This window comes from Mustela erminea, chromosome 3 (assembly GCF_009829155.1).
Source record: "Mustela erminea isolate mMusErm1 chromosome 3, mMusErm1.Pri, whole genome shotgun sequence".
NCBI classification, from domain to species: domain Eukaryota; kingdom Metazoa; phylum Chordata; class Mammalia; order Carnivora; family Mustelidae; genus Mustela; species Mustela erminea.
This window is the reverse complement of record NC_045616.1, coordinates 133,695,962-133,723,600: the sequence shown is the minus strand read 5'-3', so window position 1 is coordinate 133,723,600 and position 27,639 is coordinate 133,695,962. Positions and strand designations below refer to the sequence as shown.

General features: G+C 34.2%; 1 protein-coding gene and 1 long non-coding RNA gene across 10 annotated transcripts in view; one reads left to right on the top strand and one right to left on the bottom strand.

Moving 5' to 3' along the window:
* RICTOR (RPTOR independent companion of MTOR complex 2) overlaps window positions 1–27,639 on the bottom strand; it is a 129,455-nt gene that overhangs the window by 61,631 nt on the left and 40,185 nt on the right. For 6 of the 9 annotated variants that reach the window (XM_032337543.1, XM_032337546.1, XM_032337545.1 and 3 more), the window contains 4 exons: window positions 22,202–22,299; window positions 9,595–9,659; window positions 8,655–8,786; window positions 456–519 (listed from right to left, as the gene is read on the bottom strand). In XM_032337543.1, the coding sequence (XP_032193434.1) occupies window positions 456–519; window positions 8,655–8,786; window positions 9,595–9,659; window positions 22,202–22,299 (359 nt within the window). Of the gene's footprint in view, window positions 1–10; window positions 43–455; window positions 520–8,654; window positions 8,787–9,594; window positions 9,660–22,201; window positions 22,300–27,639 lie in introns of those variants that run through there. The other 3 variants (XM_032337544.1, XM_032337553.1, XM_032337552.1) reach the window with 3 other exon arrangements.
* LOC116586959 overlaps window positions 1–27,639 on the top strand; it is a 77,844-nt gene that overhangs the window by 11,183 nt on the left and 39,022 nt on the right. The gene's annotated exons all lie outside the window — the stretch shown is intronic.

Here is a 27,639-nt window from a genome sequence, read left to right as displayed (position 1 = left end):
CTGTACTCACCCTTCTTGTGGTGATGTGAGATGATAAAATTCCTATGTGATGAGATGAGTGAGGTGAAGATGTAAGTATTGTGATGTAACATTAGTCTACTACAGACCTAACCATATGCAGAAGGAAAACCATGGTTGACCTCAGGTAACTGAAACTCCAGATAATGGGTGGGGATGGGGTGGGGCAACAACTGTATTCCTTACAGTGAATATTTTATTAAAAAATATTGTCCTAGCTGTACCCAATCACACAGAATAATTACACAAAATATTTATGCTTAACTCTAAGTTTAACAGGCCTATTCACCTCATATAATTTTAACAAAAATGTTTAATGAAAATTTAGCCTTTAAAATTTTAATATAAAGATTTCACAGAATAGTCTAAATCTAAAAATGTAAAATACTTAACGTAAACACCAAAAATCTGCCTTCTCTCTCACACATAGAGCATACCTTTCTGACTAATCGAAGTGCTTGTGTCCTCTCTACCTCGTTGCTCTGCTGTATGTCAATGCACCTAAATAATACACAAAATATTTAGTTATTGATAAAAATCTTATTAAACAATTTTTTATAATACCACCAGATCAGACCCATCTTCATAATGTTAATATGGTATTTTAAAATTTTAACATGATTTTAAAACTAGCAGACATTTATTTTCTTAACTTACATTCAGTTCTCTTGTGATAAATATTTGTTATAATAAGGCATTTCAAAATTATCTCATTTAAAACTCCAGAAAAGACTATAGTAAATAATTTACAGAATTATATACATCAAAAATAGAGAAACAATAAACATACACATAAAGCAAAGTATCAGAAATCTAGTGAAAAACAATTCACCTATTTTTGATAAAAATTCATGATTTTATAAAAATTGTGAAGAAAAAACATTTCCACCTTATTTTAGTTGAAATGTGATTTTTTAGGGGCATATGGGTATATCTGTTGGATGAGCAACTGACTCTTGATCTCAGCTCAGGTCTTGATCTCAAGGTTGTGAATTTAAGCTGTGAGCTCCACGCTCAGTGTGGAGCCATTTTTTTTTTTTAAAGTGATTTTAACCAGGACCTACATTTTATATATTATGATGTTAAAAGTCTTATATAGCCACATATTATAGCCACAATAATTCTATTTTACCAAATATAAATTTTATAAATTCACTTCAAAAATCAGTGGTCAATCAGGTATCATTTAACTAACACTTCTCTGTAAAATTTATTAAATTACTCAATTTTTAAGAGTTTTTGGTTTATGTAGCCAAATAATTTTTACTTATGGTAGTTCACTATTATATTATTCAATATTATATAATATTGCATTGATTAATACATATAGTTTGTTTCTCAAAGAAGAATTTCTTCTATCTGAATGCAATAAAATCTAAAAACAATTTTATAAAGAAATAAATAATAGAATTTAATTTGTGGCCACACCAGAGAGGCTGGATCAGACCACCCCTCTAGTCAAAGACAACTGTAAAGGGTAAACAAAATACTTGTGAAAACTGTTAAAAGGGCAATGGATCCCTGGAAAGACATGCACAAGCTCCACATCCAATCAGGCTTTGTCCCTAGGGGCACCTGTCAATCCCCAGTTTTAGAGGAATAGAGTCTTAGCAGAAAGCAAAAATCTTTCTAGACTGGAGAGACAGAATGAACTTTAATGCAGCCAATGTGGCCATGACTGGACGGAAAAAAATCCCAAAGAAAAGTAAACATAGGAAAGTGAATGCAAATCTTCATGCAATCTCCTCTCCAAGGCACTTGCCAATCTCTATACTGTGCAAAACAGAGATGTGGAGAATGTGGAACCCTCCTACACTGTTGGTAGGAATGCGAGCTCATGCAGCCACTCTGGAAAACAGTATAGAGGTTCCTCAAAAAGTTGAAAATATAACTGCCCTACGACCCAGCAACTGTACTACTGGGTATTTACCCAAAGATACAACTGTAATGATCTGATGTGGCACATGCACCCCAATGTTTATAGCAGCAATGTCCATAACAGTCAAACTATGGAAAGAGCCCAGATGTCCATCAACAGATGAGTAGATAAAGAAGACACACACACTCTAGAATACTATGCAGCCATCAAAAAAAGAAATCTTGCCATTTGTAATGATGTGGACAGAACTATTATGCTAACCGAGATAAGTCAATCAGAGAAAGACAATTATCATATATCTCACTGATATGAGGAATCTGAGAAACAAGATGGAGGATCATTAGGGGGAAAGGAGGGAAAAATGAAACAAGATGAAATCAGAGAGGGAGATACAATCTCAGGAAACCAACTGAGGGTTGCTGGAGGGGAGGAGGGTGGGAGGGATGGGGTAGCTGGGTGATGGACATTGGGAGGGTATATGCTATGGTGAGAAAATAAATAATTAATAAATAAATATAGTATCAAGATGGGTGGAAAAAAACAAAAACAAAAACAAAAAGAAATCCAAGGAACCAAACAAAAAGCTATTCCTAGGAAGCTAAGGAAGTAAGCAGAAATTTGAGCAGGTATGTAACACTCTAGATAGATATTTCAGCTTAAGACTGGTCAAGGTGAAGAGGTTCTGTTCAACATCAACAACTGTCGTTTGAGGTCCCAAACAGCCATTCCTTAGATCAAAGAGAAAGCTAAAACTAAACAAAATCAGTGTTATAAGCCAACATTATAGAATAAAGCTTAACTCTCGTAAGAGGAAAACAGCATGACCCAGAGTAAAATATTCTGAATATGCAATGTTCACATCCAATCATGTAATAACATGAGGTATGCTTTAAAATAAAGGGCCAAGTAAATAAAAACCAAGAAAAGAGAACAACAACAGAAATAGAACGCAGATGAATCACATATTGGTGTTGTCCTAAGAAGGCTATAAATCACTATGATAAATATGATCAAGTAAATAGAAGGAAACATGGAAAAAGAAAGCAGCGACCTGGAATCTTTAAAATAAGAGTAAAACAAATGATAGAAATACAGTAACTGAAATTAAAACTTGAAGAGACCAATTTAATAGCAGGATGGAGGAAAAAACAGGTGAGTAGAAAGTAAACACACTGAAGCCAAAAGTTAACAATAAAAACTGAAAATAACATCAGAGACATATGAGACAGTGAACAGATTCAATACTATATAACTGGAGTATGAGAGGATATGAGAGAAGAATGAACGACTAAAACAGAAGAAAACCTTTAAAGTAGCCAGAAGAAGCAGTAAGAAGGAACTACTTGCTGTTCACCAAGTTTAAAAAAAAAAAAACAAAAAACCCAGATGATAATAACTTATATAAAGCATAAAAAATAGGAGCCAATCATAAAAATAGCTTTCAAATATCAAGGCAAAATAGAGGCATTTACAGACAAAAAAAAGGTGAAAGAATTTATCTTAAGTAGACCTGCACTAAAAGGAACAGTAAAGGAAATTTATCAAACAGAAAGTGATGTAAGATGAATGAAAATGTACAAATGCCAGAAGGATACTGGAATACGTAAGTAATGTAGGTAAATGTCTACAGTTCCAGTTTAGGGACACCTCAACAGGTTTAAGCTCTTGGTTTCAGCTCAGGTCATGATCTCCTGGGTTGTGAGACAGAGCTCTGCACTGGGCTCCACACTCAGCAGGGAGCCTGCTTAAAATTCTCTCCCTCTGCCCCTCCCCCCATGCTCTCTCTCTCTCAAATAAACAGATCTTTAAAAATATGTATCAATAGGGGTGCCTGGGTGGCTCTGTTGGTTAAGCAACTGCCTTTGGCTAGGGTCATGATCCCACGGTCATGGGATGGAGCCCTGTATCAGGTTCCCTGCTCAGCAGGAGGCCTCTGTCTCCCACTCTCACTCCCCCTGCTTGTGTTCCCTCTGTCACTGTCTCTCTGTCAAATAAATAAATAAAATCTTAAAAAATATATATATGTATGTATCAATAGATCCAGTTTAAAACAACAACAAAACTACCTTGTAGGGTTATAACTATATGTAGAAATAAAAGCAAAAGCAGTAATATAAAAAGCAGAAGGAAGATGATATAAACTGTAAGAGGTTTCCTGAACTGTTCTGATTGTAATAAAACACTAAACCTTAATATCAACTGCTAAAAGAAGAAAATATTTTATAACCAAGGTATTAATAGAGGAAGAAAAGAAAATCTTGACAATTCCAAAAGAAACAGAAAAGGAGAAACATGAGAACAAAGAACGGATGTGACAAATCTCAAGACAGCAAACAAACTCAAGTATATGAGAAAATTAACAAGATGAAAAAACTCATAAACATACACAAAATTACAGTGCATAAAGCCCACAGACCATACAGATAAAAATCCACTAGACAGAGTCTAAATATTCCAACTAGAAGACAAATTAGATAGTCAAACTAGATTTAAAAACAAACAAAAAATATCTATATGATGTTTATAGGCCAGAAACTTAAACGTATGGACATAAACAATAGAAAGTAAAAGATATATTCTGCAAGCCCTAAATCAAAGTGAGTATAGCCATTTTAATATATCGTGCATACTCATAAGAGAAGTATTACCAGGAAGAAAAAGGGACATTTCATAACTATAAAAAGATTAGTCCAATGTGAAGGTTTAACAATTATAAATATGAATGTAGTAATAAAGCTTCAAAAATGACTAAAAAAAGGAGAAAATCTGAATAGTACTGTATCTGCTGAAGAAATGAAATCCATAATCTTAAAACTTCCTTAAAAGGGGAGGCCTGCGTGGCCGGATAGGTTTAATCGGCTGCCTTAGCATTATCCTAGGGTCCTGGGATAGAGCCCACATTGGGCTCCTTGCTCAATGGGGAGCCTGCTTCTTCCTCTCTGCCTGCTGTTCCCCCTGCTTGTACACTCTCTCTGACAAATAAATAATAAAATCTTAAAAAACAAAACAAAAACACTTCCTAAGAAAGAAAGCCCTATGCCCAAACAGATTCACTGGTGAATTCTACTAACCATGTAGGAAAAAATAATAAAATCCATCTTATATAAATTCTTCCAGAAAATATAAAAATAAAGTAAAATTTCCCCAGTTGTTTTACGAAGAAAAATACCACACCTAAACAAGGACATTAGAAGAAGGAAAAAATATAGGCCAATACCACCTCTCATGAACTTAGCTACAAAAATCTTCCAAAAATTAACAAACTGAAGTCAGTTAATATTTAAAAACAACAAAACACACAGTGAACATGTGGTGTTTATTTCAGGAATGCAAACAAGGAATATAAAAAAATCCACAAAAAACCTACAGCAAGTATCATAAGTAACAGCAAAATACTGAGTACTTTTAACCTGAGTTCAAGAGGAAAACAAAGTTGTCCACTATCATTATTTCTAATCACTGCAATATTAACCAGTACAATAAGGCAAGAAAAAGAAAGATACAAGGATTGGAAAGGAAAAAATAAGAGTCATCATTTGCAATTAATGCTATGTATACAGAAACTCTAAAACAAATTTTAAAACAATTAGAATTAAACGTGAATCCAGCAAGATCAACAGGTAAGAGTTTAGTATCCAAACCCACAACCAAAACCAAATACTCACAATTATTCAGCAAAAAAATATGAAAAAGAAAAATGTAGCTTACATTAATACTATCATAAAAAAATACCTTAGAATGGAACCAGAAAAGACCTCGAATAGCCAAAGGAATATTGAAAAAGAAAGCCAAAGTTGGTGGCATCACAATTCCAGACTTCAAGCTCTATTACAAAGCTGTCATCATCAAGACAGTATGGTACTGGCACAAAAACAGACACATAGATCAGTGGAAAAGAACCGAGAGCCCAGAAATAGACCCTCAACTCGATGGTCAACTAATCTTCGACAAAGCAGGAAAGAATGTCCAATGGAAAAAAGACAGCCTCTTCAACAAATGTTGTTGGGAAAATTGGTCAGCCACATGCAGAAAAATGAAATTGGACCATTTGCTTACACCACACATGAAAAGAGACTCAAAATGGATGAAGGGCCTCATCAAAATCCTTGAGGAGAACACAGGCAGCAACCTCTTTGACCTCAGCCACAGCAACTTCTTCCTAGGAACATTGCAAAGTCAAGGGAAGCAAGGGCAAAAATGAACTATTGGGATTTCATCAAGATCAAAAGCTTTTGCAGAGCAAAGGAAACAGTTAACAAAACCAAAAGACAACTGACAGAATGAGAGAAGATATTTGCAAACAACATATCAGAGAAAGGGCTAGTATCCAAAATCTATAAAGAGCTTAGCAAACTCAACACCCAAAGAACAAATAATCCAATCAAGAAATGGGCAGAGGACATGAACAGACATTTCTGCAAAGAAGGCATCCAGATGGCCAACAGATACATGAAAAAATGCTCTACATCACTCAGAAATACAAATCAAAACCACAATGAGATACCACCTCACACCAGTCAGAATGGCTAAAATTAACAAGTCAGGAAATGACAGATGCCGGCAAGGATGCAGAGAAAGGGGAACCCTCCTACACTGTTGGTGGGAATGCAAGCTGGTGCAACCACTCTGGAAAACAGCATGGAGGGTCCTCAAAATGTTGAAAATGCTGGTCCCTATGACCCAGCAATTGCACTACCGGGTATTTACCCTAAAGATACAAACGTAGTGATCCAAAGGGGCACATGCACCTGAATGTTTATAGCAGCAATGTCCACAATAGCCAAACTATGGAAAGAACCTAGATGTCCATCCACAGATGAATGGATAAAGAAGAGGTGGTATATATATACAATGGAATACTATGCAGCCATGAAAAGAAATGAAATCTTGCCATTCGTGACAACGTGGATGAAACTAGAGGGTATTATGCTTAGCAAAATAAGTCAATCAGAGAAAGACAACTATCATATGATCTCCCTGATATGAGGAAGTAGAGATGCAACGTGGGGGGCTTGAGGAGTAGGAAAAGAATAAAGAAACAAGATGGGTTCGGGAGGGAGACAAACCATAAGAGAGTCTTAATCTCGCGAACAAACTGAGGGTTGCTGGGGGGAAGTGGTGAGGGAGAAGGTGGTGGGGTTATGGACATTGCGGGGCGTGTGTGCTGTGATGAGTGCTGCGAAGTGTGTAAACCTGGTGATTCACAGACTTGTACCCCTGGGGCTAAAAATACATTATATGTTTATAAAAAATTAAAAAAAAATACCTTAGAAAGAGCATAGCAAGTAATGTGCAAGGTCTCTACATAAAAAACTACAAAATACTGTTGAAATTAAGTTCCAAATAAATAAAGACTTAGAACAGTCAATGTTATTAAGATATCAATTCAGCCCAAAATAATCCAGCATTTTAGTGCAATTACTACTAAAATTCTAGAGTGTTTTAAGGAAATGGACAAGCTGATTCTAAAATTCATATGAAAATGCAGAACATAAAACAGCCAACAGTCTTAAGGAAGGAAAACTGGAAGACTTATACCAACAGATATTAACATTTACTATCAAGCTTCAGTCATTAAAATAGAAACGGGCAAGAATAGACAAAAGAAAAAGGGAATGCGAAAACAGATCCATCCTTACCAGGTACCTGGTTTACAACAGAACTGTCACTAACCTAGACACCAGAGGATAATCTTTTAAATAAATCCTGCTAAAATGTACTTCATTATCCATAAAAATAAAAATGAATTATGACCTGACACTTAATTAAACATATAGAGGAATAAAACCTTTTAGAAGAAAACAAAGAACAGTATCTTCCAGAGAGCTCAAGAGCATCAACTATAAAACTGGGTTCTACTAATTGGGAAGAGAGAAAAGGCAAACAGACAGACTTGGGGAAGAGACTGTCAAAACATATACCTGAAAGGAATCATATCCAGAACATCAAGAACTCCTATATAATGAGATAGATAATCCAATTTACAAATGAGCAAAAGACAAGGAGGATGTTCAAACAGCCAACAAACAAATGAAAGGTGCTTAATATCACAACTCATTAGGGAAATGAAAATTAAAACCACAATGACACTCACAAAAATAATACAGCAGAAAGTCTACAATTAAAAACTAAAAGCAAATGCTGATGAGAATATAGAGACTGGAGCTCTCAAACGTTGTTGGCAGGAATATAAACCGGTATAATCATTATGGAAAACTGGCAGTATGTAGTAAAGCTAAATAGTCATAAACCTATGACCCAGCAGTTCGTTCCACTCCTACATATATATCTAAGAAAAATGAGTGCTTATGTCTGCCTATAAGAATGTTCGGGGCCACTTTATCCAAAAGAGCAAAAATCTGAAAGCAACCTAGAAAACCACCAATAGAATGGAATAAATTATAGTCTATTCATTACATGATATATTATACAGCCTTTAAAAAAAAACCAACACAGATACATCTGACAAATAACATTAAGGAAGGAGTAACTATGTATTTTTCCAACATATGATGCTCAAGAACAGGGAAGTACTGGTTTACAATAAGAAAAGGCAGAATAATGTTTACTACTGGTTGGAGACACATGGGAACTTGACTGGGATGAAGGAAATATCTTATTCAGGATAATGGGGTACTTGGTTGTATCTATCTCTAAAAATTATCAGGCTTTACTCTAAAAACCTGTATACTTTGTGATATGTATGTTGAAACTTAATACATAATTTTAAAAACATAGACAGCTCTAGGAAAATTACCTTGCTATTAAATAGTCCACTTTCAGTTTTAGCACCTTCTGCAGAATACTGGAGTCTTGGATGAGATATCGAAGAGCTCGCAGCCCTGCTGCCCGCACTTCTTTTGCTTCATTCAATAAAGCTAACCGCAAACTGCACAAAAACAAAGTTTTGCTTCCAAATACACATAAAATTATGGAACCAAATTCTTCCTCAGTTAAAATAAGCAAAACTACTAGTGATTTTCTATGTATATAAATCATTCACTGTAAGCCATGGAACTTCACTAATACTGTTATTTTTTTAATCTGTGGTGCCTTAGCATATTCTTACTCAAGAAAACATTATTTTGTTCTACCTTCTGTACTTTTTCTATAAAGAATGGGAAATTAAATATGCCTTTTTGAAGGTGTATCACATATGTCTCCATAATCCATTTCCCTCTGCCTACCTACTTCCATTCCTCTCAGTAAATCATTGGTTTAAATCAATTAATACTTTCTCACAGTAGGCACAGACAATATAAATTTTAATTCCCAAGCACACCAAAGAGATGGCTATGAAATTAGAAAATTATGTCTCTCTGTTGACAGACTTGAGAAAATAGTTTGGCATAAGCACACTTTGTCTCAAGTGAGGTCCAGAGATAATCATACAGGTTCTTCTTGTTCCAAGGAAAATTTAAGAACTTTTGTTCTGTGAATTTCATGTTTAATTTAGAAGTTTAAATTACAGAAATCCAGGTATTTCTCATCATTAGCTTTGATTCTTTAATTATAAAGCATCAGTAAGAACAAGAGGATAACCAAAAATATTGGCAATCTTGAATTTTTCTAATGTTCAAACAACTGTTTCTACAAAATCAAATACAATATGTTATACTATCCTTTTAGTTTAAAATTACTAGAATTGAAATTACTAAAACCTAGAAGGGTGAGGGAGGGAATTAAACTATACTTACCAAATTATGATATCCTCATAGTTAAAACCCAGTTTTTCTTCACTATGGCCAATATCACAAAGGAGCTGTCAGAAAAACAAAAGGATGTGAATATGTGTTAACTATTTTTATTTACATTACTTTTTAGACTGAAAAATGAGGCATTTTTCTTTAACAAAATTTTAGAAAATATATCTACTGTCAAATACACATGTACCTATCACCTTACTGGTTTTCTATTTGACCTGCCAGTTTTAGATTTAACCATCCTTTTTGCTTTTATTTGAAGCAACCAATTACTTTTTATTATTCTATTTTCCCCCTCAATAAGTTTACTGTTTTAAATGGTTACCATTGAGCTTACAACATGCACTATTAATTAATCACAGTCTAAAGAGAAACTATTACCATGTCCTCAACAATGCTAGACCCTTGACACTTGAACTTCATTACATGCCTCACCTTTCACCTTACTGATGTTTTTTCTTTCAAGCCCTGTAATACATTACTGTTATTTTTATTTTCAGTTAATATTTAGTCAGTATCAATTTACATTTACCCACAAATTCACCTTTTCCATTATTACTCATGTCAGTTGTATCTTTTTTTTTTTTTAAGATTTTGTTTATTTATTTATTTGACAGAGAGAGAGATCACAAGTAGGCAGAAATGCAGGCAAAGAGAGAGGGCGAAGCAGGCTTCTCGCTGAGCAGTGAGCCCAATGTGGGGCTCGATCCCAGGACCCTGAGATCATGATCTGAGCCGAAGGCTGAGGCTTAACGCACTGAGCTACCCAGGCACCCCATGTTAGTTGTATCTTAATGGGATATTCTTCCTTCTGTCTAGAGAATCCTCAGTTTCTTGTTGATTTATCGGTGTTTTCATTTATTTAATTTTTAGCCAAGGTTGCTGGTAAACAGATTCTTTTGACTTTTGTTTGCCTGGAAATTTCCTTTTCTCTTTTCTTTTTAAAGGTTATCTTCCTGGATTTATAGATTTTTAGGTTAGCTGCTATTTTCTGAAAAGCTTCAAAATGGTTTCCATTGTCTCTGTTGAAAAGTCTTATTATCAGTCTTACTACTGGCTCCTTTGAAGGTCAGATCCTTTTTCTCAGACTCCTTTCAAGATTTTTTCCCCTTTATCTTTGGTTTTCAGCAATCTTACCATTCAGGTGTATTTTCTTATCTATCCTGCTTAGGAAAAACAAATTCCCGGATCTCTGGGTTGATATATTTTATTAGTTTTTAGAAAATTCTGTACATTATCTCTTCAAAATTACTTCTGCCCAATTTCCTCTCTTCTCTCTTTCTGGTAATTCAAGTATCAGATCTTTTTGTGTATACTGCAAATCTCTAAAACCTCTTCTCTATTTATTCCCTTCTCTTTTATCTTAGTGCTCTGACTGGACATTTTCGATTTATCTGTCTTCCAGTACAGCTAATCTTGAGTTTTCATTTTAGATATACTGTCTTTCCCTTCTTGCATTTTCATTTAACTACACAACTCCAGTAATTAAAAAAAAAAGAAATCTTCTTTTCACCTATGTTCTCCATGGATCCTCTATTTTCTTTACATATAAATCATATTTTAAATATTTAAAGTGCTTATTATCTAATGAATATGAATGATGTAGACCATCTCTGGATCTGTTTTTCCTTTTGCTGTAGTCATGTAGTCCTGCCTTTTGGTGGATTCTGTAAACTCTGTATATAAATACTTGCAGAGATTCCTGATGTTATCGTTCTCCACTGAGGGTTTATCCTTCTCTTTGTTAGGTCACTGGACAATACTAAGTACAGACAAATTGCTGCTCTGGTAAGACTCAGTCTATCTCCCCTTTTTCCTTTTCTTCCTTGATCCCCATGTTTCAAATGAAAGCTCGTTTGTTGTTGAAGAGATTAGGCCCAAGAGGATGGCATGCCTAATTTTTGTCTTATGAAAACACTACAAATACTTTCAAATATTTTACTTTCAAATATTTTTTGTTTAGATTTTTAAGTGAACCATCTCAGATAGTTTCAGGATTCAACAAATGTGTAAAGCCAACAATCTCCTTCTACTAGATCTCCCCTAGGTCTCCACCAAAAGGTCTGTGCTGTCTTTTTCCTTTTTTGTCTTTTAGTAACAGTACTCCTGGGCCTAAAGTCTGAGTCCTAGTTTTCTGCCCATACTCTACACTAGCCAGTATCTCTTGGCAAAAGTTGTCGGAGAAGTAAAGTTCACCTCTACAAGACTGTCCCTTCTCCGAAGCTCTGGCTCCTACATTTCTTGTCCACTGAGCAGTTTCCTGCTACCTACCAAGTCTTTCTTGTTTTCATTAAGAACACTGATTTAATACTGGCACTACTTCCCTCCCACCTGGATGACTATATACCACTTTAGTCTGAGTTTTGAAAAATAAGTTATATAAGTTTCTCAAGTTCTTCAATGGGCCTAACTAAAATGGATGAAAGAGAAGACTGACCATTTAAGTAACATGCAGAAGGGATTCCAAACGCTATTATTCTTCAGTATGAAGTTATGAACATGTTAACGAGACAGAATAAACCAACCAAAGGGCTCTCACATTTGTCTAGGCAAAGAACGGACCCAAGAATATATTTCAAAGGGCACAATAGTGCAGGGTTAAAAAAAAAAAAAAAAAAAAGCTAATCCTATCCTATTGGTAGGCTCCTTATAAAATGTCCTATCCAGTTTCTTCTTTAGAAGAAAAGAAAAAAGAAATGTTCCAAATATAATAGGTAAGGGGATCAGAACAGAGTAGCTCTCAGATACTACAATATTTCATAGCAGAAAAGGAAACTATACAAATGATCACTCTGTGTGGTAAGAAAATGCTGTGTAAATAAGCAAACAGGCAAAACAAGGTAAAAACTTTTGTTCACAGGTCTTTATACAAAATGGTAATACTGGTATACCTCTAAAATCCTCAAAGTTCTGAAATATGACAAGCTTTAGACTAAACTTTCAAATGGCATAAAAAATTTTGTTATTTCTATTGCATTTTGTTGCACAATGTTTTAAGTACTTAAACATGGAGGATGAGGATTTTTTAGATATACAGATTTAAAATAAAACGTAAGATTTCCTAAGTTTTGAGACAAAAGAGGAAAGTTTATATATATCTAAAAAACCAATTGCATACCTAAAATTAAAAGTTTATTAACATATTAGTCAAAAATATTGTAAAATTATGATAAGCAAAGGTTACAGCCCGATATTAGTTTGCTGGGTCTGCTGTAACACATACCACAAACCAGGTAGCTGAAACGTAGAAATTTATTTTCTCATGATTCTGGAAGCTAGAACATCAACGTATTTTGACAGAGGTTCTTTGCTTTGGGGTCCTCTCTCCTAGGTTCTCTCAAGTCTTTACATGGTCATTTCTCTGTGTATATCTGTATACTAATCTCCTTTTCTTATCAGGACACCAGTCACATTGGATTAGGGATCGCCCAAATGACCTAATTTTACCTTCACTGCCTATGAAGAGCCTATCTCCCCATACAAACTGATACTGAGGCACTGCAGGTGAAGGCTTCAACAAATCAATTAGGGGGACACAATTCAGCCCCTAACGTTAGACCCTCACATAGCAAAGTAGGGCCTACAATGAGTAGGCACTTAACAATGTGAAAGGCCCAAAGAAATTAGAGAGAGATTACTGAGAAGAGGACAAGAAAATGTACAAAGAGTTTAATGAAGAACAAAACTGATAAATAAACATGACATACTTCCTATGCCCTAAAATCTGAACCAAAAACAATGAAAAATATCATTGGAAATAAAGCTTACCAAAATGCCATAAATTGCTTTTTTAACATGATAATACCAAATAAGACAAAATATTGTCAGTGGGATTATAAACTGAAAACATTTTGTAAAAAAAAACTGGAAAAATGCTCTAGGGTAGGGATCTACTTTTGGTGATTTATATTAACAAAATAATCTAAATATAGGGTGGGTTGTAACATTATTACAATGGTAAGGAACCAGAAGGAAAATGTTCAAAAGGAGCAAACGCCTGTAGCCATCAATATTATATAATATTTAAATTTATAATATAAATTTAAAAGGAGGAAAAACAGACATAACGTACTGGTAAGACAAAGAAAAAATTCTAGAAGATATATATATTTTTTAAAGATAGATTTTTTAAGTCTAAACATCAAAATTTTGACACCAAAATGAAAGTGTGGTCAAGGTGATTTATTTTCCTCTCTGTGCTTTTCTGTATTTTGGAAATGTTTATAATGAATCAGTATTATATAACCTGGGGACGGTTATCCATATATAAAATTCATGAATAGGAATGGAAGTAACATTTATTCACTACTAATCTTGCTAATCCTAGAAAATAATATTTTTAGAAATGAAGACAAATGAGTTTTAGACATAGTAGATAATATGACTTCTCAATGCCAAAAAGCTAGTAAGTGATAAAACCAGAAATCAGACCAAACTAGTCTGAGTCCAGAGTCCACTGTGAAAAATATTACTACAATTCTGTATTAGAATTATTTACACAGGGGCAAAGGGAGAGGGGAGATTTGATATAAAAAATAAATAACTGGGGCGTCTGGGTGGCTCAGTGGGTTAAGCCACTGCCTTCGGCTCAGTCATGATCTCAAGGTCCTGGGATCGAGTCCCACGTCGGGCTTTCTGCTCAGCGGGGAGCCTGCTTCCTCCTCTCTCTCTCTCTCTCTCTGCCTGCCTCTCTGCCTACTTGTGATCTCTCTGTCAAATAAATAAATAAAATCTTCAAAAATAAATAAATAAATGAATGAATGAATGAATGAATGAATAAATAACTGAACATTACCATCTTTATTTCATTTCTCCAGCCTCAAAAATGGTATGATTCTAAAGTCTGGAGAACTGCACCCTGGTTATATATGAGTAAGTGATATTATTTTTTCCAAAACAGTTAATTAAAACACACATAACAAAAACTGCCCATTTCAAAGGATCAGAACATACACAAAAACTATTAACTACTGACAGTATTAAACAAAATTTAGCATTTATTTGAGATTTCCAGGTATTTAAGATTACTAGCATTGTTATTATATGGTACATTACTTAAAAAAAAAAAAAAAGAACTGCTTATGATGCATCATGATCACTTAGACTTTGGACACATTCCAACTCAAATTTAATAGAAAAGTGAAGCTTATAATTTATTTGTCTCAACATATAAAATATTGTGTTTTGGGATGCCTGGGTGGCTCAGTCGGTTAAGCGACCAACTCTTAATTTCAACTCAGGCTGTGATCTCAGGGTGGTGGGATAGAGCCCTGTATCTGGCTTCATGCTCTGTGTGGAGTCCACTTGAGATTCTCTCTCTCCTTCTCCCTCTGCCCCTCCCCCAAAATCTTTAAAAATAAATATATTGTGTTTTTAAAATGGGAAAAAAATGTTACTTCTTGAAACAATGATTTACATATCAACTCAAGTTCTAAAAAGGCACTATTTCCATTTTTTTATTACAGTAGCAATGCATGTTAATAAAACAAAATGCTCTGAAATCCTAGAAAGAAAGTAAATGAAGTCTTGTCCTGTCAAGGGTTGGTTCCTCCCCTAAATGTGTACTTGATTCTCATTTCTGTACTATCTTTTTCACATGTGCCAGATCCTTGTAGAAAACTGTAGATTCAGGGAAACATATAGTTTCTAAATTACCCACCCGCCTAGACACAAAATATAGGACTGCCCATGATTTAACATTTGTTAGAGTTAGCAGTTTTGATGAAAAGCTAAAAGAAACCCTCAAAGTTATTATTATGGTCTTCAAAACTCACATTTCGAAAAGTATTTTGAAAAGGGTGTAATTTCCCTTGTTAAAGCTTAGGAAATCTTCCATTCTACTTTAAATCTGTATGTATGTATAAAATATCCTCAACCTCCATTTTGAAAAAGAAAAAACAATGCAAGAGAAACGTTTCAACTGCAAGAAACACTTCTGAAAAAAATGCCCAGTCAGTTGGAAACGAAGATCACAAGTAACAACTAAAAAGATCAATTTATGACAAAACATAGCATGTTGGTCATAATTGCTATCTATTGTCCAGGGCTAGCAACAGATGTTAGGGCTATGTTTTCAGTGGTGGTTAATAATTATTGCTTTTAAGTTGTTTTAAGTTATTAAAATAACACTGCCTGCCCTATCACATAAAGGTGTTATATTGAGAACCAAATTATGGGTTACATTCAGAAGTCAGTAAAGACCTTTCAAAACGTTAGAATTAGCATCGTAACAGTCACTTAATATGTAAAATTATTAGATATCACATTTTCATTGGGTTTCTGTTGCTCCCATCCCATTTGTTTTTATGACTATCGGTCACAATGCCAAAATTGGTCACATGACCAAAATGATAGTTCATGTAGAAGATGGTTAAGAGAGGGCTACCCTCTGCTTTTATGATTAAAAACTGTAAGGACGATGTATCTTAGCTAAATGGAAAGTGTTTCAGAATGAAGCTAACTTTTAAAAAAAAAAAAAAAAGGCAAGTCAGCTAAGAAATGGAAAGACAAAATACAATTAACATTTTTTCAACCCTTGGGTTGTTTTACATGAATTAGGACCCAACATATGTTTTTTTCTCATCATGAGAGCAAATAACTTCTTTTTACTTCAGTTCAGTTTAATTAAGTTTGTTGAATTTACTTTTTATAAGACTTTCTTATAAAAACTAAAATATGTAATAGGAGCAATCAACAATAGCATAATCTTAAAAAGGTAAGACAGAAGTCTAAACTACTTCTAGGTAATAAAAATGTCTGAGATGCTTTTTAAGATTATTATTTTTTAAAAAAATACAAAGATCAGGGCGCCTGGGTGGTTCAGTGGGTTAAGCCTCTGCCTCCAGCTCAGGGTCCTGGGATAGAGTCCTACATCGGGCTCTCTGCTCAGCGGGGAGCCTGCTTCCCCCTCCTTCTCAGCCTGCCTCTCTGCCTACTTGTGATCTCTCTTTCTCTATCAAATAAATAAATATAATCTCTTTTACAAATATATAATGATCAATTAAAACAGCACAATTGATATTCACATTTTACTCATATTGTTCTGAAGGTTAAATGAATAGTTCTCACAAATAAGAACAGACAGAATAACCCAAACTTAAAAGAAAAAAATCTTATCACAGATAAGAATTCTACAACATGGTCTTTTCAGAGTGCATTTTAGAAGCAGGTTTTAAAATAAAAAATGAAAATGCTTTTTTTTACTTTTTTTTAGAAATCACACTTCTAAATCCTACTCTGCATAAGAAAGTACACAAAAGTGTTATTATACATTATTTAAAATAGCAAAAAGAACTAGGAAAAACATTTTTTAATGGTGGACTAAGTCACAACATATGTATGTATGCATATGTACAAATATGAATATATTTGTAAACATACACAAATATATATGTGGATACATCTACACACATATATCTAACCACACACATACATGCAGCTTTAAAAAAGTAGATCTATATTTATAGAAAAGGAAAGGATCCTATGATATATTAGCAGAAAAGTACAAACTATTAATCAATATATGTCATGATCTCATTAAAAAAACCAGGGTGCCTGGGTGGCTCCGTGAGTTAAAGCCTCTGCCTTCACAGCTCAGGTCATGATCCCAGGGTCCTGGGATGGAGCCCCGCATTGGGCTCTCTGCTCAGCAGGGAGCCTGCTTCCCTTCCTCTCTCTCTGCCTGCCTCTCTGCCTACTTGTGATCTCTGTCAAATAAATAAATAAAATCTTTAAAAACAAAAACAAACAAAAAAAACCCTTTGTGCACATGTAATAAATGGTAAATAAATTCAGTACTCTATTAAGCACATATTTTCGTTTAGCTCATTTAATTCTCACAACTCAGTGGAACAAACACACACATACACACACATACACACACACACACACAATCATACGAGAGAAGGATAAATACTTCCTGGTGGTTACCTCTAGAGAATGGTACTTTTGTCATAGTGGGGAGGAGGATGGGAAGGGTATGTGAGAAAGGACTTTCACATTTTAGTATAAATTATTCTGTGCTGTTTTAATTTTTTATATTTAGCTTATACTATTTTTGAAGTTTTTTCAACATAGAACAAAATAAAGATTCTTTTGGAGCTTTCAGTATAGAATATAGGAGATTAAACACAGGAAAAGAGAACTTTTAGAATGTAAAAAGCTGAAATATTTTCATGTTTAAAAAAAATAGGTCATTAGATTATAAGCATGTTGTCAGTTTTAAAAATAGGATACTAAGATTATATTCATCAGTAGTCTGTTATACACATTACTTTATCTAGTGAAATGATGTCAGAAGGCAAGCATGGGTGTGTGACATTCACATGGTTATAGGATCACATCACTAGCACCCTCTCTTCATACTTTAAAAGGAAGTTTAATTCTGCAGAAGAGGTCTACCCTATACAACATTTTAGCCCCACTGATCTACAAATTAAGTTTATCCTAACAGCAGGCTTATACTAAAAAAACAAAACAAATAGTAGTACAGCCAAAACTTTTTTTGCATTTAAAATGCAAAATCTTCTCTATATAATATAAAACCTTTAATTAAATACTTGTTATATACCAGACTTTGGAGTAAAAGGGAATATAAGAGCAGAAGAAGAAATACTACAGGTTTCTTATGTTTAAGAAACTCAATTTACTTTTTTCTTATAATTTTTTAAATTTTTTATTTAATTTTTATTTAATTTAATATTTAATTTTTTTATTTTTTTATAAACATATTATGTATTATTAGCTGCAGGGATACAGGTCTGTGAATCACCAGGTTTACACACTTCACCACAGCACATACCCTCCCCAATGTCCATAACCCCACCACCCTACCCCCGGCAACCCTCAGTTTGTTCTGCGAGATTAAGAGTCTCTTATGATTTGTCTCCCTCCAGATCCCATCTTGTTTCATTTATTCTTTTCCTACCCCCCCTAAACCCCCCACGTTGCATCTCTACTTCCTCATATCAGGGAGATCATATGATAGTTGTCTTTCTCTGATAAGAAACTCAATTTAATAAGATAGTAACCCAAAACAAATAGTAATAACAAAACAATAAAATTTAGTAGACACACATAATCTGTTATGGGAACAAAGAGAAGGGTGGCCAACTAATTCCTAACTAGTCTAACTAAGTGACATCAATTATTTTTATTTTCTTATTCTATAGAGATATATATATTCTATAAAGATTTCTTATTCTATAGGGATATTCATAGAGATTTCTGAGACTTTCTAATTTTACTCTGTAAGAACATGAAATACCAGCTATGTAAATGTTTATGAACCTAGCTCTCCATCAAAATGGAATTCAAAGATACATTATATTATGATTAAATTTGCTAAGCATTTATTTTGCACTAGGTGTCTGAAGAAATTTTGTAATAAAATCTACTGACACTTATTTACAGGAATGGTTCTTACCCGGGGCAATTCTGCCTCCAGGAAACATCTGGCAATATCTGGAGACATTTTTGCTTATCACAACTGGTGGAGGTATGCTACTGGCATCTGGGGGTAGAAGCAGGGATGCTATAAAATATACTACAAATGAGAAGACAGCTTCCTAAGACAAATAATTAGCTAGTCCACTATGGCAGAATTACTGAGGTTGAAAAACCCTGTTATAGTAACAGCTTACTATTCTGCAACTTGAACTATTAAGCAGATTCATGTCCTTAGAATCAGCCAAAAAAAAACCCAGAAAAATGACAAAAAATTAAAGCAAACAAAAATAAATCCCAGGTTAAAAGATGCTATGTTATCTGTTATGAAGTACCTACTATATACCAGGTACTATAATGACCTTGCCTTTTAACAGCATCAAGATTACCTGAGTAAAGAAATCTGCCCAAGCCTGCCTTGCTAGTTATGGTCAGAGCTGGACTCTAAGTCTGCATCTACTTGATCTAAAGCCCATGCTTTTCCCATTGTTATCACCAGGCAGCCAAACTGATTTTATCAAGTGCAGTGTTCGTGGACTTCACTAATGAGAGCGCCCCTCAGACCCTGAGTCAAGGTTTAGTCCCGCATAATGTAGACAAATCCCAGTAAGTCTGGTTTTCTGGTTTTTAAATCCATAAATAATTTATAATAGCAAATAAAAGAGCTGCTCTAAGCTGGTATGAGGGCCAGAGGGAAATGTGAAAATTACAGTGAGAGGATAAAGCAAAATAAAAAAACAAGAATACAAAAAGCCCCAAAGCCCAGGGCCTTTATTAAGGAGATAAATCATTCTGTACTCTACAGGACTACGATGGGGGAAGAGGAGGAGAGAGGGAAGAGAGAAAGGAGGGAGAAATAAGGAAGGAGAGAAAGGGAAGAGGTTAGAGAAAGGTGAAGAGAGAGGAGATGAAGAAGAAGGGAGAAAGAAATAGCAGAGAAGGAGAGAGTGAAGGGAAGGAGAAGAGGGAGAAAGACTAGGAGAACACAAATCAAGGAAAGACCAAGTAAACAACTTAGTGAAATACTGTGGGAAAAATTCAAACAAAGACAGAGGAACAAGGAAAATGGAAAAGGGAAAAAGAGAGACAGCACCCGACCCTTAACCCAAAAGAAGCAGGGATGGAGACAGAAATAAACGGAGAATATAGAAGGGAAAAAGAAAAGTATCCAACAGATTCATAGAAATAAATGTTTAAACTACTTCTATTCCAAAGTCTCTATGTATGTATTGTCCATTATGGTTGGTATCTACTAGCCACAGGATGCTATGAGCACTGTTAATGTCGCTATTCTGAATTGATATGCACTATAAGCATAATATACACACTTGATTTCAAAGATTTAGTATAAAAAATGTTAAATATTTCATTAATATTTTATACAAATCACATCAAATGATAGTAATTGTAATATACTGGATTAAAGAAAGCAGTTTTATTAAAAATAATTTCACATGCTTCCTTTTCCTTTTTTAATGTGGTATTAGAAAATTTAAAATTATATTTGCAGTTCACATTACATTTCTACTGGAAGGTGCTGCTTTAGAATTTTAATATTGCTTTAGGATCCATACTAGTGCCACAGTAATATTTTAAAAAAATCAGTCATCCTTACATCCATCCCCAACTTTCAGAATCCTAGCTGGCAAAAGATGTGGAACTACATATCTAGATATCAACCTGATTATGACAGGAACCATGAGTTCAAACAGGACATAAATCTATATTAAGTTGTTTTTAATGGTTAAATCTAGGCAAGTGATAATAGAGTTGAGTGAAGAATAGTCATGTAAAATTGGAAAATTTAATAGAAGGGAGTAAAATGAGGATATACAATTTACAATCATGAACGAATTCTGGGTCTCAAAGACTTGACATTATCTGACAAGCACACTGAAACATGCACTTGGAAGATTTTCATTACATTCATTAAAAAATGCCAATATACCTAGGGATATTTTTGAAATCTCTTTCTCAAGCACCTATTCAATGTTTTTTCAGGTCATTTAAAATATCATTTTCTTGTCCCTCATAGATGCCAGAATATTCCAAAACTTCACTAAAGAAAAAAAAACACATTCTTCAACTATGGAAAAAAAAAACAATCTATTTTATATTTACTGTTTGTCACCATATTGAAAAAATGGTTTTGTTGCATAGTGACTATATTCTCATCTCCTTTTAGTTCAGTGAAGTAAAACAAACTCAAAGCCATAGTTTAATTTTTAGTTAGCAAAGAATTAAACATTTTGGAAGGTTTAAAAAAGTGCCACTCAAACTTTAATGTACATACAAATTCACCTGAGAATCTTAATTAAAATGTAGATTCTGATTCAGTAGGTCTGGGGTAGGGCCAGCATAGTACATTTCAAACAAGCGCCAAGGTGACAGCAATGCTGCTGGTCTATGGGTCACACTTTTAAGGTGTTAAACATATAATTAATCCCAAATTTAAATGCAGCAGAACAATGTATATAGAGGAAATTTAAAAAGAAAAAAAATGTTCCCAAAGGAACCATTCTGTTTCCTATTTATGGCATCATCTCAAATAACAGGCATTTTTAGTGTTTCCAAGAGTTGGCTGTCCAGCATTACCAAGATCAAAAACATATCAATCCATCAATCAAAGTCAAGAATTCTTGGTTTCTAATAAAGATTAAGTCAATATTTGTTTGGGACAAGGGCTCTTCATTTATCCTGGGCTCTTATCAAAATTAGAATTAGAGTATAAGGGATAACAGAGAGGAAGTTTTATTATTTCTCTGAGAATAATGGTTATGCCTATGAAATGCAAAACACACACGCACTTATGTATCAACATTTATCATATATTATCACATAAAAATGAGTATTAAAGAGGTAAAAGTAATATACCATGTGAAAAATAGTGAAGACCCAATAATAGACTTCTTAGTGACCTTTTTTTCTTTACTTTCTGAACCTACCAAATTTCCTGCAACAAGCACACACTTCCATTATTCAAATACACTGAAATTAATAACACATGACAAAATCCATGAAAAGCAGCAGAGGAAAGCACTAATACATTAGGTGACTACTCAAGAATTTCTTGTTAATTTCTTGTTAATGATAGTTAAAAAGCATCTGAGGTAAGTATAATAAGGAATAACAAATTTTAGATGAGTTACTTACTTACCTTAGTAAAGTTATTCAGATGTCCTAATTTTCTCATATTTGATACTCCTTGCAATTTGGCCACATTTTGGAGAATCTCCCTTAAGTTGTCAGAAGGTTCTAGAAGAAAAGACAAGATAAATTAACATAATTTTAGAAGAGTACTTTCCTAACCAAACACATAAAACATGCAGTTATTTAAGCTCCACAATTTTGGTCTTGGTTTAGAATCTTATTCTCTATCTCAAATCCATCTACTTGGGTGACTTCAAAGTCCATGTGAATGACGTTCACACCTCTGCTCCACTCATACCTATGGTCCAACTCATGTATCATCACCTGCAATTATTTAACTACTAAACCTTAAAATTCAACATTCCAACTATTACTTCTTGCTACAATATACAAAAGGCACCAAAAATACTGTCCAAAATATTTGAATCAATCAAAAAACAGGACAAAATATATGAAACCATTGTTCTCAAAACAAAACCATTGTTTTCAAAATATATGAAACCACTGTTCTCAAAACACAGGACCTCAGTAAAGAACAGTGATCCCTGAGAGGTGAGAAACACACAACTGTACCCTAGAACTGCCCCCAGCTAACTGTCTTAAGAAAGTTTCCAGGTGTTGGTACCAACAGGTAAAAATCCAGGCAAACAGTCCACGATTTAAAGACAGAACTCAGAGTCCAAGAAAACCAAGAAGAATTAGAAAAGAGAAAGAATGCTGAAGATCTGCAAAGGGACCCCTCTGGTAGTCTGTACAGTAATGACTAGTCCATGTGTGTGAGGAAATTAACTACTTGAAAGAAGTAAAAAGGAAAGTACCCTCTGTTCACACAGGACAGGGGGCAGTGCCTGTTCCTAAGAGCCAGACTGAAAATCTGTACAATTCATGTGGATTGGTTAGAGTCAGAGTAAAACTAAACACTTCTTTTATTCCACCTAACAAATCTTCAAAGCAAAACTTAAAAGAATTAAAGTAATCCCAAGTAACTAAACTGTGTCTCAGACCAATAGTCAAAATTTATACGAAATAAAAAAAAATATGAAGCACCTAACAAGGCAAAAATTACAATGTTTAACAGCCAGTTGAAATTTATCAGACATGCAAAGAAGCAGGAAAACAGACTTATAAAAAGCAGAAAAATTAATCAACCAAAATGACCCAGAACTAATAAAGATGTTAGAATTAACAGATAAGAACATTAAAGGCCAGTATGTGCAAAAACTTTGGGAGAGGCATAAAAGGTATACAAATCATCCAAATTGAATTCCTGGAGATGAAAACTAGGTCTAAATGAAAATATACCGGATGGGAATAAATGCATAATTACTTTTATAGAAAGTAAGAACTGTGAACTTAAAGACAAAGCAATTTAAATTATCCAAAATGTAATACAGAGAGAAAAAAGACATAAATGAAAAGAACATCAATGAACTGAAGGACTTCAAGTAGCCTAACACAATGACAATGTATAACTAGAATCCTCAAAGGAAAGAAATGGAGGATAAAAAAAAAATATTTGAAGAAATAATGGATAAAAACCTTCCAAATTTGATGAAAATAACCCAATAAACCCTGGAAGTTCAACCAATCCCAAGGACAGAAACATGAAGAAAACTAGACCAAAGCACATCATAATCACGTTACTCAAAACCACTGGCAGAGAAAACCTTAAAAGGAACCATACTAAAAAAGACAAGTTATGTGGAGAGGGGCAAAGAAAAGGTTGACGGGAGACTTCTCATGAGAAACAAGGCAAATGAGAAGAAAGTAGAGCAACATCTTTCAAAATACTAGGGCAAAAAAAAAGCTTCAAAAACATAAAAAAACAATCTTAGCTCACTTGCTCTACAAAAATGGGTAACAGCCAGATATGGCCCTGTGGTCAGCAGCCCACCAACTCCCCTGGAATAGAGCATCAATTTCCTCAGGTTGCTGCAAGCTATTTTCCTTTTCATATATTCAGCATCCATTTGTTTAAACAAAACAAAAGCACAAGCTAAAGAAGAAAAAAAGTATCATCACATGGCTGATATTTTAATCTAAGAGCCATTATGACTTTGAGAATTTTATCTGTTAACACAAAATCAAAGAACTATTTGTTTTGAATTACTGTTTTCCTCACCAAATGAAACTGCATTGTCCTATTTTACATTTAGCTTGCATCTGCCGATTTTCCTCCATTCTGTTTTACTGGGTGTTAGCCATGACAACCACAAATTGGTTAGTGCCAAACCACTAAGCACACTACATACCCCAGCTATTTCTAAATACTTTAAAATTGCTATACACTGAGATCATTCACAGCATCTCCCACAAATTCTGGATTTTTTAAATCCCAATGTAACTCAATCTAATTTTAAATGGCTCAGTATATGTCTTTATAATTAGTGACTCTCAGGTTATCTTAAAAGTGGAATGAAAGCAGCTCATCACTGGGTAGAATCAGATTACACCAAAAAGAACTGCGAGGTTAAATCAATGTTATTATTTAGTAATACCTTTTCACTATTATAAATGGTATCTGAAGAGACTGAAGAAGAAAATATTAAGTAAACCAATGGTGTCAAAATGGTTTAACTGTATTTCAGAACTTTATATTAATTTTATAACAGCCTTCAAGGTAATTCAGAACCTATAGCATTTGCAAAATAAGAGTTAAGACCACTAAAGCCAGTTGAGAAATTCACGTAATGGAAACATATAACCTAACCAGTTCACATCAACTTATAATTAGGTTTTCAGGCGCCAAAGCTTCACTGAAGTGATCATACAGTTACTATTATGTAATGTTCTGATAGGACCAACAGTTAAAATCATTTGTCTGGAAATATTTATTCTTCACAAAGGTTTGTGGATTTCTAATACTGCGTATTATCCAGGTACAAACTGATTATAGACATTTTTGAAAAACCACAATCTTGCTACAAAAATAAAATCTTGTATCTGAGTTCATTCACTCAACAAATAATATTTAAACATCTATTATAGGCAAGTACTATTTTAGGTAGTAGAAATACATCAGTGAGCAGGAGACATCCTTCTTTAATAGACCCCACATACAAGTAGAAGAAAACTGACAACAGCAACAAAAAAATCTCCCTGCACACAAACTGAAAATTGACAGGTGGTGAGAAATCAACACTGGATCAAACGTTTGCCTCATGAATAATAATACAAAATGAACCGAACACTAATAATGCAGGTGTTACAGTTGTCAATCTAAATCAAAATGAACTAGCCTTTCCCCTTCCTTCCCCTCCTCACCTCCTTTCTCTTTTACTTAATTCCCAGGAATCCCCAACTAAGGACAACTTTCAAAGTTTCTTCATAACATATTTGCTAAAAAAAAACAAGCTGCTTCCTTCCAGAAGCTACTTCCTAGACCAACTCAAAATAATATGAGAGCCAGTTTAGATGAAATACTATGTAATGCTCATGTTCTACAATGTTCCCATGGAAATAACAGGTTAAAGTTCCTGGAAAAGAAACGAGAAATCCCTGGTTTCTTCCTTACCTGCTACATCAGGAGTCTGCAAACTTTTTCTGTAAAGATCCAGAGAGTAAGTATTTTAAACTTTGAAGGACATAAACTCTCTATTTTAACTACTACACTCTGCTGTTTTACCAAGAAAGCAATTGTAGAAAATACATAAATGAATGAACGTGGCTTTATTTCAATAAAGCGGACTTGGCTCACATAGTTTGGCTCTATAGTCTGTCAACTCCTGTACTAGTTAGAACTTACACTTGGATGAGTAGCGGGGAAACTGAGCTCAATGTGGTTTTTACTGGGGGTTGGTAAGATGGGAAGCAGCAAAAAGAAATTCAGGAAAAAGTTTACCTCTTTTTATTTCTTCCTACTCTCACTTAATGTTTCCAACTTAGTATCTCCAAATCTATCTACTGAGAACAGTGCTATGTGAGAAAGTATAAAGCACAATGAGACAGTCAGGATATTCCCAGAAGCCTTGATGTTTAGGAAACCCACAGATGCCTAGGGGAAGAAAAATTTCGGCTAGCTGGCTATGATGGCAAACCATTCAAAAGCAAGGAAGCAAAACACAAAAGAAGTAGTAGAATTACAGTTGCTCTTTTCCTCTTATTATGTAACTTGTGAGTCCTGAGTATTCCTGATGAATCTCTCTGAAATAAACAGCCAACTCTAAATATCTAGCAATTTAATATTATATAAACACATATGCATATACATACACATACATGCAGAAAAACACCAAGAGAAATCTACAGTAGACAAACCTTTTATCTAGATTTATATATGTACAGACACATACATATACACCCATTCCCCTCCAACTCAAGTCTCCATATAGGCACACATGCACACATATACACACAGATACATAGTGTATGCCATATTTGTGTGAATAAACATGCATTTATTTTAAATGTCTTTAATATTTACTTCTTTGTAACATACTGCAATAAACTTTATAGAAGTATTTTTATCTGTTAATAAATACAAAACATAAAATTGATTTTTAAATAAATTTAGGTTCAAGTACATGTAGTAGATTAATGACCAAAAACTACTGGCATACAGCTATTTGGGAGTACTGTAAAGAACTATGAAATGAAAAAGAACTGGATTCAAATCTAGTTTATTCATCTACAAAAAAACCACACAGCCCTAAGTCAATCTCATGGGCATCCACTTTCTCCTATCTATAGTGAAAATACTACTTACTTTGAAAGCACTGTTAAAAGATCTGAGGTGCTTAGCACAGTGCCTTAACCGTAACAAATACCCAATAAATGGTAGCAACTATAGTTAAAAGTTACTTTTTAGTAAATACAATTTTTATGAATCGTGAAAATTATGTGTTTAGTCCAAGCAAATGCTTAATATGTTAATGTGAGGGTTTTTTGTTTTTGTTTTGTTTTTGTTTTTTTTTAAGATTTTGTCAGAGGGAGGAGAGAGAGAGAGAAACAGAGCACGAGCGGGGGAGCCACAGGCAGAAGGAGAAGCAGGCTCCCTGATGAGCAAGGAGCCTGATGAAGAACTCAATCCATGATCTGAGCTGAAAGGCAGGCAGTTAACCAACTGAGCCACCCAGGCATCCCTATTAATGTGTTTAATGAATTTTTGTTTCATGTTTTAGAACATTATTTTATGATCCAAGATTTGCTCATTTTTAAATTTTTTTTAAGGTTTACTCATTTTTTAAAAAAGATTTTATTTATTTATTTGACAGCACAAACAGCAGAGCAGCAGGCAGAGGGAAAGGGAGAAGCAGGTTCCCTACTTAGCAAGGAGCCTGATGTGCAGGGCTTGATCCCAGGACCCTGGGATCATGACCTGAGCCGAAGGCAGATGCTTAACTGACTGAGCCACCCAGGTGCCCCAAGATTTGCTCATTTTTAAAGAAGAAACTGTTATCATCTCATCTGCCTTCGTGAAAATTTCAAAGAGGAATTACAACTGGG